The following is an 18,016-nucleotide window of genomic DNA, read 5'->3' as shown; positions in this document are numbered from 1 at the left end:
CGATTGAATAGTTGGATAATCTTTGTTTTACAAATTTGCGAATCATTAGTAATTAAAACAAGCACGTCATTTCTTAATCAATTAATTATCCTTGTGTATCTATGTGCCAAATTCTGCATAAAGTCACCACAGTCACACAATTATTGAAATTCACAAACATAATGCAGAACTTTCAGGGGAAATTTTCATAGTCCAAAATAATTGTTCAAAGTGCAAAAGACATACCGAAAACTTCATTATAATCTTGCAGTGTGATTTAATTTGAAGGGGGCGATTTTTAAACTAGAGTTTAGAAAAAAGCTATAGAAAAATAGTGGCTCCTTTATAATGCACATTGTTGGAAAAAAGTTTCATATAAAATCACACTGACAGATTGAGTTTTATGGTAATTTTTGCTCAATGCTTTTAATCTAGGAACATGTCTCCCTCTGTGTGTTATAATGAGTATTACCAAACAAAATGTCAGGTGATCAAACTGTCTTTATTATCTTAGTATGTTGTCTTTCTAGAGCACTTAAATGTTTTGTTCCATAAACATCTTCATGATGTTCCTTCAATCCAGTTAGGATTCTACAAACGGTATCCATGTCAACACCCAATGTTATGGTAACGTTATCGATATGTTGTCGTAAATATCAGTAGCATTGATTATTGTCAGTATGCATTTGTTTGAGTGAGTGGCACTTGATAATGTATCTGCAAAACACATGACATGTCTCTACAAATCATTGGTGATTGCAGGTAAATGCATGAGAATAAAACCAGAAGGGAAAGGTATTAAACATACCTGTGATCCAACAGCAATTGCTTATTAATGTACTGTACGGTTTATATCCAGTCTTTTTAAACAGGCGTTAAGACATCTACATAAGGTAAGAAAATAAAGTCCCACAAAAAATCTACATACTCTCAATGTACAATATTGCACTTAAAAACACAGTATTTACAAGACATTTTACAATGCAGCACATTGGTTGGATAACCAAAACAATAGTAAAAAGGAACAGACCCCATTTTTCAAACAGAGAAATATGACAGTCATGTTTTCTCTCGGGGCTCATTCTAAATGGCACTGTATTCCCTACATAGTGCACTACTTTTGACCAGTACTGCAGTATGTAGGGCAGTGGTGGTGGGCGGGGCCCGGAACATCATAGAAATTTGTACAATGCAAATGGACCACAAGCAAGCAGAAAAATAGATTGAATTGGAAAATAACAATAAGTTCATATCTTGATTACATTGAGACACGATCACATATGTCTCTCTTGTTATTAATGGGAATAGATTTTGGCCCGGCGTCCACCTGTTTCCGACCCCTGATGTAGGGAATATGATTGGGTGCCATTGGGAACACAACCCATACCTCTCTCAGTCACTGCAGGAACTATTTATTCCAAACAGTGATAATTTCTGTGGACAATTATTATCTCACATAATACATACTACTGTATGCACTTTACTCTGATGAATATGTTTAAAATGTATGTACACATTGAATGTTAACTGTTATGGCAAATATGCAATATCCAATAAATAATTTTGAAATCGCTTTACCTCCTACTGTCTGACTAGTAGGTTCTAATGCAAATGATTTGGTTCAGATTGTTGTTTTCTCATGTCAATGATGTTCCACTACAATCTGACATCCCTTTGCCTTCACACATGTGAATGGTCTTATAGGATTCTGCATCACACATCCAGACCAGTTCCTACTGTATACTGTATGTACATGTACAGTCAGTGGTGTAAAGTACTTAAGTAAAAATACTTTGAACTACAACTTAAGTAGTTTTTTTCTGTGTATCTGTACTTTACCTGTACTTCACAACATTCCTAAGGAAAATAATGTACTTTTTACTCCATACATTTTCCTTGACACCTAAAAGTACTTGTTACATTTTGAATGCTTAGCGGGACAGGAAAATTTTACAATTCACGCACTTATCAAGACAACATCCCTGGTCATCCCTACTGTCTCTGATTTGGCGGACTCACTAAACACAAATGCTTAGTTTGTAAATTCAAAATGTATTTAATTAAATGAATTAAAAAAATAAGAAAATTGTGTTGTCTGGTTTGCTTAATATAAGGAACTTGAAATTATTTATACTTTTACTTTTGATACCTAAGTATATTTAAAACCAAATACTTTCAGACTTTTACTCAAGTAGTATTTTACTGCATGACTTTCCCTTTTACTTGAGTCATTTTCTATTAAGGTATCTTTACTTTTACTCAAGTATGACAATATGGTACTTTTCCCACCACTGTGTACAGTATATTCATACATTCATACATGCACTTGTTATAAATTAAAAACAATAAACACAGGATACCCATAAACCACTGCTTCTATTGGTGTTTTGTTGCTAGAGCATTCTTTCTTTCTGTTCGTCCATTCAGTGCACATTACCGTGGAAAACAATGACAAGGCCATTTAAAGACTGCTCTCTCCTTTAGGAATGGGTTAACAACACACACTTTACACACACCTTTGCGCTCACTTGTTACATGTGTCATTGGGATAATAGCTAGTATTGGTAAGGTGTTACATTTCTAAGGCCATAGGTCCAGATTTGAGGCTTGCATCAAATTACATTGGTTGGGCCAGCTGAAAAATTCCTTCACTCCATATCTGTGCACGCTTGTCTTCACCAAAGGGTCTCCGGGCAAACATCCCCTGTGTCTCTTTCTCAGTCTAATCAAGTCATTGGGGCATCATTATTGGGAGGAATATCCATTTAGGTTGTGACGAAGAAGTGAGAAAGATTTCCTCAATGTTGTGGTGGTAGTGTCTTTAAAGCAGACTTGAACTCCAAACAGTCTCAGGCTATGACCAGTCTACCATGTTACATGGTCCCTCCCTCCCTCCCTTCCTCCATCCATCCCTCCTTCAATCTATCCCTCCATACATCCATCCATCCATCCCTCCCTCAATCTATCCCTCCATACATCCATCCATCCCTCCCTCAATCTATCCCTCCATCCATCCCTCCCTCCCTCAATCCAAGCCTCCATCCATCCCTCCCTCCCTCAATCTATCCCTCCATCCATCCATCCCTCCCTCAATCTATCCCTCCATGCATCCATCCCTCCCTCCCTCAATCCAAGCCTCCATCCATCCATCCATCCCTCCCTCAATCTATCCCTCCATCCATCCATCCCTCCCTTAATCTATCCCTCAATCTATCCCTCCCTCCCTCCCTCCCTCCATACATACATACATCCATCCATCCATCCATCTCTCCCTCCCTCCCTCCCACCATCCATCCCTCCCTTAATCTATCCCTCCCTCCTTCCCTCCCTCAATCTATCCCTCAATCCATACATCCCTCCCTCCCTCAATCTATCCCTCCTTCCCTCCATACATCCATCTCTTCCTCAATCTATCCCTTCATCCATCCATCCCTCAATCTATCCCTCCATCCCTCCCTTAATGTACTCCTCCATCCATCCATCCCTCCCTCAATCTATCCCTCCATCTATCCATCCCTCCTTCAATCTTTTCATCCATCCCTCCCTCCCTCCCTCCCTCCCTCCATCCATCTCTTCCTCAATCTATCCCTCCATCCATCCATCCATCCATCGCTCAATCTATCCCTCCATCCATCCATCCCTCAATCTATCCCTCCATCCCTCCCTTAATCTATCCCTCCATCCATCCATCCCTCCCTCAATCTATCCCTCCATCCATCCCTCCATCTATCCATCCCTCCTTCAATCTTTCCATCCATCCTCTATCCATCCATCCCTCCCTCAATCCATCCCTCCTTCCTTCCATCCATCCCTCCTTCAATCTATCCCTCCCTCCATCCATCCATCTATCCATCTATCCCTCCATCCATGATTCCAAGAGTTATGTTGTCCACACTGTGTCTCAACGCTCAAGGGTGAAGTTTCCTCTAGGTACAGATCTAGGATCAGCTTCTCCTCCCCATTCCCAGCCTTAACCACTAGTGGAGGAAATGCAAAACTAACCCAAGACCAGCATCTAGGGGCAACTTCCTCCTAGAACACTAGGTGGAGCCATCCTCCTGTAAACAGGACTCACAACACCTCTGCTTGTACATGTCGATGGGGCAAAGCTTTAACCTCTTCACCACGGCACAGTAGTGGGAGGTGTCTTTACATTCACCTACACAGAGACACAGAAACACAGAGAGACAACATAGAAAGTGTTAAATGCTGAAACTCAACATTTTGGCATAAAATAACATCCATTCTCCCCACAGAAGAACATGGTTATGTCCCAAATGGCACCCTATTTCCTTTATAGTGCACTACTTTTTACCAGGGCACTTATAGGACTGGTAAAAAGTAGTGCACTATATAGGGAATAGAATGCCACTGGGAACGCATGCCATATTTCCTTTAAAAAGTAGCAGAAAGCAAAGAGTCTGGCTTTACGTCAAATTCGGGCTAAAATTCAACATCAGTGTAAATGTTCATATAGATTTGGGTCTGGACTGTTAAAAAGCAGTTTAACAGTTTAAAAAAAGGGTTTGTGCGATTTTACTTGTGCGAAGTCACCGTTTTTGTAATAGCTGTTTTTTTTGTAAAAAATATGCCAAGCCACTCCAATGACATATTCCATAGATTCAGAAGCCAGAGGAAAGGCAGTGAGGGTAACATGGTAAAAACACTACACACTCACTTCCACAGCTGGTGGTGTTGCAGTGCTGCCAGGTGGCTGGGCGTCTGTGCCAGGTGCAGTGTTGGTCTGCCAGGGTTCTGCCACTCCTGCGGTGGGCACAGTCCACCCTGCGAGACTGAAACCCGCTGCCACAGGCTGCCGTGCACGCTCGCCACGGCCCCACGCGCCAGTGCACGTCACACAGCTCCGACGAACAGTTACGCACTGAGACGGGCCTGAGGGTGACAAAGAGAGATAGAGGGAAGGATTTGATTTTATTAGGATCCCATTTAGCCGGAACCAATGGAGACAGCGAGTCTTACTGGAATCTGACACATAACAAAAAATACATTACAGACTAAAGACTTTACAATTTATATACATACGTGTGTGTGTGTGTGTGTGTGTGTGTGTTTTTGTTCAGTTCCACATACATGTCAGTACATACACACAATAAGTAGGTCACATGGGGAGAGGCTTTGTGCCGTGAGGTGTTGATTTATTCGTTTTTTTAAACCAGGTTTGCTGTTCACTTGGACTATATAAGATGGGAGTTCCATGCACTCATGGCTCTGTATAATACTGTATGTTTCCTTGAATTCATTCTGGACCTGGGGACTGTGAAAAGCCCTCTGGTGACATGTCTGGTGGGGTAAGTGTGTGTGTCAGTGCTGTGTGTAAGTTGACTATCCAAACAATTAGGAATGTCCAACAAATTCCTGTTTCTTATAAAAACAAGAAGCGATGCAGTCAGTTATTCCTCAACTCTTAGCTGAGAGAGACTGTCATGCATATTATTGAAGAGCAAAAAATGCTGCTCTGTTCTGGGCCAGCTGCAGCTTAACTAGGTCCTTCTTTGCAGCGCTTGACCATATGACTGGACAACGATAAGACAAAACTAGAGCCTGCAGGACTTGCTTTGTGGAGTGTGGTGTCAAAAAATATCTTTATTACGGACAGACCTCAACCCCATCTTTACAACCATTAAATCAATATGTTTTGACCATGACAGTTTACAATCTAAGGTAACACCAAGTATTTTAGTCTCCTCAACTTGTTCAACAACCACGCTATTCATGACCAGATTCAGCTAAACGAGACAGGAAGAAATTAGACTGTGTGTGTGTGTGTGTATATGTGTGTGTATATGTGTGTGTATGTGTGTGTGTGTGTGTGTATGTGTGTGTGTGTGTGTGTGTGTGTGTGTGTGTGTGTGTGTGTGTGTGAGTGTGTGTGTGTGTGTGTGTGTGTGTGTGTGTGTGTGTGTGTGTGTGTGTGTGTGTGTGTGTGTGTGTGTCTCACAGGATGCTGCTGAGGGGAGAATGGCTCATAATAATGGCCGGAACGGCGCAAATGGAATGGAAACCATGTGTTGGATGTATTTGATACCGTTCCACTGATTCCACTCCATCCATTACCACGAGCCCGTCCTCCCCAATTAAGATGCCACCAACCTCCTGTGGTGTGTGTTTACCTTTCTCTGGGGTCACAGTCAGGGTGTGTGGTGCTGTTGACATGTCTACATATCACCGACCTCTTCTGGACTGTGAGGGTGGGACCCAAACATTTCCCTGAGCACTGTGGGCAATTAACATGTTTTCACAATACTAAACAAGGAACGTTTCACAGCCTGACAACTTTATTCAGGGCTTTTTTAGTAATTATTTGGTTGGAGTAGATGGCAATTGGCCCTAGACAGTGATCTTGGGTCAGTTTAGCATATCCCCCCACTAAAGGTTAAAGTTGGGGAAGGAGAAGCTGATCCTAGGTCTGCATCTAGAGGAAACTTCATCCCAGAACATCAAGTACACAGTATTCAAACATCATGCATGTATGTCAATGAAAACAAAGGTAATGTTGTGGCAAATAGTTGTGTGTGTGTCTGTGTGTGTGTGTCTGTGTGTGTCGTCTGTGTGTGTGTGGTGTCTGTGTGGTGTCTGTCTCTGTGTGTGTATGGTGTCTGTGTGTGTCTGTGTGTGTCTGTGTGGTCTGTGTGTACGGGTGTGGGTGCGTCTGTTCGTGTGCGTCTATCCATGAGTGTCTGTGTGTGTTTGTGTGGGTGTGTGTGCGAGTGTGGGGGCGGGTGTCGGTGTCTCTGTGTGTGTGTTTGTGACCGCGTCTGTACCTTTCCCCAGGGGCTGGTAACCCAGGCTGGACAGTTGTCGCAGGTACACTCCTGTCTGTCTGCAGGCCGCGTGTTCCTCCCACAGACAGATGGCGGTAGCGTCCTCACTGCTCCCCCCGACTCCACCTGCCCACAGGACACCTGCCGCTGTCTCCAGCCCCGCCCACAGGAAGTGGAACACTTAGACCACACGGATGCTACCCAGCTGGGAGAGAACAATCAATCAATTAAATAACATTGATTATATAAATCCTTTTTTACATCAGTACTTGTCACAAAGTGCTTTACAGTTACCTGACCTAAACCTCAGAGCAAGCAAAGCAGAAGGAAAAGTCAAAACATATTGGCTGGGAAAAACTCCCTAGAAGGAAGAAACCTAGAGAGGAACCAGGTTCAGGGGGAAGGAAGGAATAAAACAACTCATGTAGTGTTAGATCCTGACTAGCCTCTTTAATGCATAAGGCCATATATCTCAATGATCAGGACTCAATGTTCTGCCCAGGGATTTCAGTGGGTAGGGCAGGCTGGGGTAAGTTGAGCCAAATGGGTAAGTTGAACCTTCGTTGTTGTGTGGGATAATGTGGCATTCCACCACTCTGCTGCAGTCACAGACTGGTTTGCTGCACATCCCAGGATGTCAGTTCTATTCCTGCCTCCATACTCCCCCTTCCTAAACCCCATAGAGGAGCTTTTCTCTGCGTGGAGGTAGAAGGTTTAGGACCACCATCCACATGACCAGATGTCCTTACTGGATACCATGAATGCAGGGTGTGGAGACACTTCTCCTGAATACTGCCAGGGTGTGGAGACACTTCTCCTGAAGACTGCCAGGGTGTGGAGACACTTCTCCTGAAGACTGCCAGGGTTGGATTAGACATTCCAGAAGACACTTTCCAAGATGTATCGCCAGAGAAGACATAAGATGCGACATTGATGAGAACTTGTGGCCAAATGGAGGAGAGAGGTAGAACTAGAACCCTCACTGTACTGTACAATATGAGTGATTATACTATACATGTTGTTGATGTAATTTTTTTGTAATTATTATTGCAGCCCTGGAATTTCAGGAATTCGTTTTTTGTTTAAACTTTTTATTTTTCACAAGTAAATTACTATATGCAAAGACATAGAAAAAATAAAGGCTATTGAAGCAAATTGCTGCATTTCTGATTCATTCTTGTTACATATACTTTAGTACAGTCAATAATGAAAATGTGTTATTCTTATTCTATAATGAAATACTGATTTATGTGAAAATTCATTCAAACTTCAAAGAAAAAAGTTCATCATTTATGTAATGCTCCCTGTTAGTGTTTTTCAGGTCAGTGTTTTATGAGTGACAACGTTTGCTTTCTGAGTGAGAATTGTTGCCAGTGTTATGGTCGAACTAGCTTATTTTGAGACACGTATGAAGTGTTTTGGTGGTTTGAGTGAGTTTTGGAGGTGAGATGAACTGTTTGGCCAAGATGCATGTTGGTAATACAGACTGTGTGAAGAGTTTTGAAAAAGTGGCTTCAGTATTGACCGATGCTTGTTAGCAATTGAATTTTTTTTAAATATTCTGCAATATATTTAGATATCTTTGTTAGAAAGAATACTATATTTCCCTTGACAGGGTGATGCTGAATGTAATCAATGTCTCAACTTATCCCACTCTCCCCTATTGACTGCTACAGAACAAGGAAAATCAATGGAACCTCAACACTTGGACCTGAACGTGATTTATGTATATTGGTCTTGGACAGTTGCTGACATAAAGCAGTAGAAGAAGGAGACTAAATAAGGAGCTATAGCCTACATCCCAAATGGACCCCTAATCCCTATAATGTATATAGTGTCCATAGGGACGCCCATAGGGATCTGTTTAAAAGAAGTGCACTATACAAGGACATTTAGGACACAGCTATAGTAGACAAGACTCTTCATGACAGTGGCTCATGAAGCTGAATGACCTATTTGCCTGTAGTTTTTTCCTCAGCGGTCAGTGAAACCAACGCATCTGTTTTACCTAGAAAAGCAGATGTATATATTGTGTGTGTGTGGTTTGTGTGTGTGTGTGTCTGAGAGAGTTTGCGTGTGTGTGTGTGTGTGTGTACCTGGGGGGGCAGTCATGCAGGTTGCAGGCCAGCTGTGAGGAGACAGGTCTGTCTAGGTGGTGACACATGGAGGGTGTGACCTCACGTCCCTCTGGCGTGACACAGCGGACCCTCCGCGTCCTCGTCCCCCGGTCGCCACACGAGGCGCTGCACGCCGTCCAGTCCCCAAGACGCCACGCAAACTCTGGAGACACACGCATGCACACACACGTTATTGAGTCGAAACAAACCCCACAGCACGCACGCTCACGCACACACATACACAATATGTTATAAACCCCACAGCCTGTACGCACGCTCATGCACACACATACACAATATGTTTTAAACCCCACAGCCTGTACGCACGCACGCTCACGCACACACATACACAATATGTTATAAACCCCACAGCCTGTACGCACGCTCATGCACACACATACACAATATGTTTTAAACCCCACAGCCCGCACACACGCTCACGCACACACATACATACACAATATGTTATAAACCCCACAGCCCGCACGCACGCTCACGCACACACATACACAATATGTTGTAAACACCACAGCAGTACTAGCCAGAAACACATCACGCAGAACACACACCCACCACCACACCCACTGACCCACTCACTAGTACACCCACTGACCCACCCACTAGTACACCCAGTGACCCACCCACTAGTACACCCACTGACCCACCCACTAGTACACCCAGTGACCCACCCACTAGTACACCCAGTGACCCACCCACTAGTACACCCAGTGACCCACCCACTAGTACACCCACTGACCCACACACCAGTACACCCACTGACCCGCCCACTAGTACACCCACTGACCCACCCACTAGTACACCCACTGACCCACCCACCAGTATACCCACTGACACACCCACCACCACACCCACTGACCCACCCACTAGTACACCCACTGACCCACCCACTAGTACACCCACTGACCCACCCACTAGTACACCCACTGACCCACCCACTAGTACACCCACTGACCAACCCACTAGTACACCCACCACCACACCCACTAGTACACCCACTGACCAACCCACTAGTACACCCACTGACCCAACCACTAGTACATCCACTGACCCACCCACTAGTACACCCACCACCACACCCACTAGTACACCCACTGACCAACCCACTAGTACACCCACCACCACACCCACTAGTACACCCACTGACCAACCCACTAGTACACCCACTGACACACTCACTAGTACACCCACTGACCAACCCACCACCACACCCACTGACCCACCCACTAGTATACCCACTGACCAACCCACCACCACCCACTGACCCACCCACTAGTACACCCACTGACCAACCCACCACCACACCCACTGACCCACCCACTAGTATATCCACTGACCCACCCACTAGTACACCCACTGACCAACCCACCACCACACCCACTGACCCACCCACTAGTACACCCACTGACCAACCCACCACCACACCCACTGACCCACCCACTAGTACACCCACTGACCAACACACTAGTACACCCACTGACCCACCCACTAGTACATCCACTGACCCACCCACTAGTACAACCACTGACCAACCCACCACCACACCCACTGACCCACCCACTAGTACACCCACTGACCAACCCACCACCACACCCACTGACCCACCCACTAGTACACCCACTGACCCACCCACCACCACACCCACTGACCCACCCACTAGTACATCCACTGACCCACCCACCACCACACTCACCACAGCAGTACTAGCCAGAAACACATCACACAGCACTACAGAACACACACCCCCCACCACACCCACTGACCCACCCACTAGTACACCCAGTGACCCACCCACTAGTACACCCACTGACCCACCCACTAGTACACCCACTGACCCACCCACTAGTACACCCACTGACACACCCACTAGTACACCCACTGACACACCCACCACCACACTCACTGACCTACCCACTAGTACACTCACTGACCCACCTACCACCACACTCACCACCACACTCACTGACCCACTCACCACCACACTCACTGACCCACCCACCACCACACTCACCACCACACTCACTGACCCACTCACCACCACACACACTGACCCACCCACCACCACACTCACCACCACACTCATTGACCCACCCACCACCACACTCACTGACCCGCCCACCACCACACTCACCACCACACTCACTGACCCACTCACCACCACACTCACCACCACACTCATTGACCCACCCACCACCACACTCACTGACCCACTCACCACCACACTCACCACCACACTCACTGACCCACCCACCACCACACTCACTGACCCACTCACCACCACACTCACTGACCCACTCACCACCACACTCACCACCACACTCATTGACCCACCCACCACCACACTCACTGACCCACCCACCACCACACTCACTGACCCACTCACCACCACACTCACATCACACTCATTGACCCACCCACCCACCACCACACTCACTGACCCACCCACCACCACACTCACTGACCCACTCACCACCACACTCACCACCACACTCACTGACCCACTCACCACCACACTCACTGACCCACTCACCACCACACTCACCACCACACTCATTGACCCACCCACCACCACACTCACTGACCCACCCACCACCACACTCACTGACCCACTCACCACCACACTCACCACCACACTCATTGACCCACCCACCACCACACTCACTGACCCACTCACCACCACACTCACCACCACACTCATTGACCCACCCACCACCACACTCACCACCACACTCACTGACCCACCCACCACCACACTCACCACCACACTCATTGACCCAACCACCACCACACTCACCACCACACTCACCACCACACTCATTGACCCACCCACCACCACACTCACTGACCCACCCACCACCACACTCATTGACCCACCCACCACCACACTCACTGACCCACCCACCACCACACTCACTGACCCACCCACCACCACACTCACTGACCCGCCCACCACCACACTCACCACCACACTCACTGACCCACTCACCACCACACTCATTGACCCACCCACCACCACACTCACTGACCCACCCACCACCACACTCACTGACCCACCCACCACCACACTCACTGACCCGCCCACCACCACACTCACCACCACACTCACTGACCCACTCACCACCACACTCATTGACCCACCCACCACCACACTCACTGACCCACCCACCACCACACTCACTGACCCACTCACCACCACACTCACTGACCCACTCACCACCACACTCACCACCACACTCATTGACCCACCCACCACCACACTCACTGACCCACTCACCACCACACTCACCACCACACTCACTGACCCACCCACCACCACACTCACCACCACACTCACTGACCCACTCACCACCACACACACTGACCCACCCACCACCACACTCACCACCACACTCATTGACCCACCCACCACCACACTCACTGACCCGCCCACCACCACACTCACCACCACACTCACTGACCCACTCACCACCACACTCACCACCACACTCATTGACCCACCCACCACCACACTCACTGACCCACTCACCACCACACTCACCACCACACTCACTGACCCACTCACCACCACACTCACTGACCCACTCACCACCACACTCACCACCACACTCATTGACCCACCCACCACCACACTCACTGACCCACCCACCACCACACTCACTGACCCACTCACCACCACACTCATTGACCCACCCACCCACCCACCACCACACTCACTGACCCACCCACCACCACACTCACTGACCCACTCACCACCACACTCACCACCACACTCACTGACCCACTCACCACCACACTCACTGACCCACTCACCACCACACTCACCACCACACTCATTGACCCACCCACCACCACACTCACTGACCCACTCACCACCACACTCACCACCACACTCATTGACCCACCCACCACCACACTCACTGACCCACTCACCACCACACTCACCACCACACTCATTGACCCACCCACCACCACACTCACCACCACACTCACTGACCCACCCACCACCACACTCATTGACCCACCCACCACCACACTCACTGACCCACCCACCACCACACTCACTGACCCACCCACCACCACACTCACCACCACACTCATTGACCCACCCACCACCACACTCACTGACCTGCCCACCACCACACTCACCACCACACTCACTGACCCACTCACCACCACACTCATTGACCCACCCACCACCACACTCACTGACCCACCCACCACCACACTCACTGACCCACTCACCACCACACTCACTGACCCACTCACCACCACACTCACTGACCCACTCACCACCACACTCACCACCACACTCATTGACCCACCCACCACCACACTCACTGACCCACTCACCACCACACTCACCACCACACTCACTGACCCACCCACCACCACACTCACCACCACACTCATTGACCCACCCACCACCACACTCACCACCACACTCATTGACCCACCCACCACCACACTCACTGACCCACCCACCACCACACTCATTGACCCACCCACCACCACACTCACTGACCCACCCACCACCACACTCACCACCACACTCACTGACCCACTCACCACCACACTCACCACCACACTCATTGACCCACCCACCACCACACTCATTGACCCACCCACCACCACACTCACTGACCCACCCACCACCACCACACTCACTGACCCACTCACCACCACACTCACCACCACACTCATTGACCCACCCACCACCACACTCACTGACCCGCCCACCACCACACTCACCACCACACTCATTGACCCACCCACCACCACACTCACTGACCCACTCACCACCACACTCACCACCACACTCATTGACCCACCCACCACCACACTCACTGACCCACTCACCACCACCACACTCACTGACCCACCAACCAACACACTCACCACCACACTCACTGACCCACCCACCACCACACTCATTGACCCACCCACCACCACACTCACTGACCCACACACCACCACACTCACCACCACACTCACTGACCCACCTACCACCACATCCACCACCACACTCACTGACCCATCGACACCAAGTGGAGCAAACCAAATCCTCATTATCCAGTTTGACTTCATACCACAGCATAGCAGTAAAACAAACTATGGTTTGGCCAACACTGGGCCTATCATTTTCATTCAATAATATCACATTACTGTCATTCAAATACTTCCCATTACGACGAATAAAAGGTTGAGGCACAGCTAGCTACAGTACTCTGCAGGCCTGTCCCAAATGGCACCCTATTCCCTTCATAGTGCACTACTTTTGACCAAGGCCTACAGGTAGTAGTGCACTATGGAAAAGGGTGCCATTTGGGACGTAACCTGGGGCTGCTGCATATTTTGAGTCTACTGATAATTGTCCCAGCCCTCTGCCTAAGCTCTTCCAGAGCCCACTAATGCTCCGGTTCAGGACACAGAAAGGACAGAAGGGAACTTTAACTAGAAACAACATGGGGTCCAAGAGGTTTTGGCACAGCTTAAAATGATACATGGTTTAGGGCTTAAGTTCACTACCATGCCTGAGACATTGCTTGTATTGACCTGCCGGATTCTTTATTTCTCTCTCTCTCTCCCTCTCTCTCTGTCTCTCCATCTCTCTCTGTCTCTCTCTCTCTCTCTCTCCCTCTCTCTCTGTCTCTCCATCTCTCTCTCTCCCTCTCTCTCTGTCTCTCCATCTCTCTCTGTCTCTCCATCTCTCTCTCTCCTCTTTCCTGTCTCTCTCTCTCTCTCTCTGTCTCTCCCATCTCTCCATCTCTCTCTCTCTCTCCCTCTCCCTCTGTCTCCCTCTTTCTCTGTCTCCCTCTTTCTCTGTCTCTCTCTCTCTCTGTCTCCCTCTCCCTCTGTCTCCCTCTCCCTCTGTCTCTCTTCCCTCTCTCTGTTCTCATCTCTCTCGGCTCTCCCTCTCCTCTGTTCTCTCTCCTCTCTCTCTGTCTCTCCATATCTCTCTGTCTCTCCCTCTCTCCTCTGTCTCTCTCTCCATCTCTCTCTGTCTCTCTCTCCCTCTCTCCTCTCTCTGTCTCTCCATCTCTCTCTGTCTCTCCATCTCTCTCTCTCTCCCTCTTTCTCTGTCTCTCTCTCTCCCTCTCTCTCTGTCTCTCCATCTCTCTCTGTCTCTCTCTCTCTCTCTCCCTCTCCCTCTGTCTCCCTCTTTCTCTGTCTCCCTCTTTCTCTGTCTCTCTCTCCCTCTGTCTCCCTCTCCCTCTGTCTCTCTCTCCCTCTCTCTCTGTCTCTCCATCTCTCTCTGTCTCTCCCTCTCCCTCTGTCTCGCTCTCCCTCTCTCTCTGTCTCTCCATCTCTCTCTGTCTCTCCCTCTCCCTCTGTCTCTCTCTCCATCTCTCTCTGTCTCTCTCTCTCTCTCTCTCTCTCCCTCTCTCTCTCTCTCGTCATACTCCTCCACTTCCCTCATGTCTGAATTATAAACATTCTTCAGAGGAAAGATATGTTCTGATGACTGTGAGTGGTACAAATTCACATGTTAATTGGGATCTGGTGATAGCTAACAGCTGTATCCACAGAGAGGCTGAGATTGTGTTCCAAATGACACAAAATTCCCTACATAGTGCACTACTTTGTACTATGTATCCATAGTGCTCTGGTCAAAAGTAGTGCACTATGTAGGAAATAGGGTGCCATTTGGGACAAAGCCTGAAAGTGAGGTTGGACCTGACAGCACAATAGCCATCATGTGTGTGTTTGATCCAGTTATTAAGAACAGGGCATAAGAGGAGGGAGAAGGGAGGCTTAACGGAGCTCTACAAAGGGAATGGGTTGATATGTACAATAAGAGCATTAGAAGTCAGTGAATAGACACACCAGTTAAGACACACGCACACACACACACACGTCAGTTCAGTGTAACATCGGACTGCACACATACCTGTAATTACAATGAATTACATGGAACGTTATGAAAACTTTGTGGAGTGGGTCTCATTAAATGTTATAAATTATGGCCGACAGAAAGTTGTGCATAAACCGCACACGCAGGCACGCACACACACACATACACACACACACCTTCAGCATGGACGTGGATCCAAGCGGACAGCAGCTGTGTGTTGTCGTGGATGGGGGTCTGGCACCGGTAGTGTCCAGAAAACCTTCCCTGCACTGTGTTCACCTCCAGAACACGACCTCCCACCAGTATACGGTACTGAAGACCCAGACCAGGACCCAGACCCTGATCCTGCCCAGGACCCAGCCTCTGTCCTGGGGCAAGGTCTGGTCCGGTCCAGGTGGACTCCTTCAGAGTGTGGTTCTGGTAGTCCCAACGGACAGGCCCTCTATGGTCTGGAACCACTGGGCATCCTGGAAGGAGAGAGGGAGGCCATTGGTCATTATGAAGGCATGATGCAGTGTGTGTGTGTGTGTGTGTGTGTGTGTGTGTGTGTGTGTGTGTGTGTGTGTGTGTGTGTGTGTGTGTGTGTGTGTGTGTGTGTGTGTGTGTGTGTGTGTGTTCATTCATACTTGTGTAAGTGTGTGTGCAGTACCTATGCGTAGCATGTCTCCAGGTCTGATGGTCACAGTGGTTCCCATGCGTGAAGCCATGAGGACTCTCCTCCTGCTCAGCTCCTTGAACTGCTGGGACATTGTAGAAGCTCTGCCTGGAGCTGGGTCTGGAGCTGGGCCTGGAGCTGGGTCTGGAGCTGGGTCTGGAGCTGGGCCTGGAGCTGGGTCTGGAGCTGGGTCTGGAGCTGGGCCTGGAGCTGGGTCTGGAGCTGGGCCTGGAGCTGAGTCTGGAGCTGGGTCTGGAGCTGGGCCTGGAGCTGGGTCTAGAGCTGGGTCTGGAGCTGGACCTGTCAATCAATTAATTAATAAATCCATCCATCAATCAATCATTCACTGGGGCAAGAAAAGTGAAACCACAGTCAAATCTAAACAATATGGCAGAATGTTTCTGTCCTCCTCCCCTACCATGTTCTAACTAGGGCCTTCAGGACAGGCTTCAAGTGTTGTCATAGTTTGATTAATCCCTCGTCTCATTTCTGTATTAGTCCTGGTATGATTCAACATATCATCATGGAATATGGAGGTTTACAGTAGGTTATCATCATGTTGTATGGAGGTTTACAGTAGGTTATCATCATGTTGTATGGAGATTTACAGTAAGATAACATCACATTGTATGGAGGTTTACAGTAGGTTGTCATCATGTTGTGTGGAGGTTTACAGTAAGATAACATAACATTGTATGGAGGTTTACAGTAGGTTGTCATCATGTTGTTTGGAGGTTTACAGTAAGATAACATCACATTGTATGGAGGTTTACAGTAGGTTATTGCATGGAGGTTTACAGTAAGTTATCATCATATTGTATGGAGGTTTACAGTAAGATAACATCACATTGTATGGAGGTTTACAGTGGTTGTCATCATGGTGTATGGAGGTTTACAGTAAGTTATCATCATATTGTATGGAGGTTTACAGTAAGATAACATCACATTGTATGGATGTTTACAGTGGTTGTCATCATGTTGTTTGGAGGTTTACAGTAGGTTATCATCATGTTGTTTGGAGGTTTACAGTAGGTTATCATCATGTTGTTTGGAGGTTTACAGTAGGTTATCATCATGTTGTGTGGAGGTTTACAGTAGGTAAGGATTTGTTCCAGAGTAACAGACATCATGTAAGAGGAGAAATGTAGACCATGGTCGGTACAGAAACAGAGCATGTTTAGTGAATGTCTGAGTGTTAGACAAATATTTCAGGATAATCGTTCTTGGACCACCCTGGTTTGGTCAGGGTAGCGTGTGTGTGTGTGTGTGTGTGTGTGTGTGTGTGTGTGTGTGTGTGTGTGTGTGTGTGTGTGTGTGTGTGTGTGTGTGTGTGTGTGTGTGTGTGTGTGCGTGCCACAGTGAGGTGTGATTAACATTTGAGAGGAGATGGATTTTACCACCCTGATAGCTAGCACAGCGCCAGCCCTATACCTCAGCTGTGTGTGTGTGTGTGTGTGTGGGGGGGGGGGGGGGGGCTGCCACAGCACTTGTGTGTAAATCTGTGTATACAGTACACACGCTTGTGTGTGTGTGTATGTACGCTCGTGTGTGTATATGCACGCTCACATGTGTGTGTGAACCCACCGGTGACATGGAGAACAGTGGAAGCGGT

At 47.9% G+C, this 18,016-nt stretch overlaps 1 protein-coding gene across 1 annotated transcript; it reads right to left on the bottom strand.

Moving 5' to 3' along the window:
• Positions 1–3,850: 3,850 nt before the first annotated feature.
• Positions 3,851–16,595, bottom strand: LOC115203419 (ADAMTS-like protein 3). Its single transcript, XM_029768104.1, has 7 exons — positions 16,399–16,595; positions 15,926–16,216; positions 8,858–9,041; positions 6,762–6,966; positions 6,111–6,214; positions 4,658–4,872; positions 3,851–4,138 (listed from the first exon to the last, which is right to left on the bottom strand). The coding sequence occupies exons 1-7, from the start codon at positions 16,496–16,498 to the stop codon at positions 4,020–4,022; spliced, it is 1,218 nt and encodes a 405-aa protein (XP_029623964.1). The 5' UTR covers positions 16,499–16,595; the 3' UTR covers positions 3,851–4,019.
• Between the last annotated feature and the right edge of the window lie 1,421 nt (positions 16,596–18,016).

Source organism: Salmo trutta, chromosome 12, assembly GCF_901001165.1.
Source record: "Salmo trutta chromosome 12, fSalTru1.1, whole genome shotgun sequence".
Classification (NCBI taxonomy): Eukaryota; Metazoa; Chordata; class Actinopteri; order Salmoniformes; family Salmonidae; genus Salmo; species Salmo trutta.
This window is presented reverse-complemented; position numbering and strand designations above follow the sequence as displayed.

Bases quoted from the DNA above. Each gene is read 5' to 3' on its own strand.
- LOC115203419 (XM_029768104.1), bottom strand. From the start codon at position 16,498: ATGTCCCAGCAGTTCAAGGAGCTGAGCAGGAGGAGAGTCCTCATGGCT. The intron at 6,215-6,761 runs GTACAGACGCGG...AATTGCCCACAG, and splicing joins TTACCAGCCCCTGGGGAAAG to TGCTCAGGGAAATGTTTGGG. The intron at 4,139-4,657 runs GTGAGTGTGTAG...GTCTCTGTGTAG, and splicing joins CAACACCACCAGCTGTGGAA to GTGAATGTAAAGACACCTCC.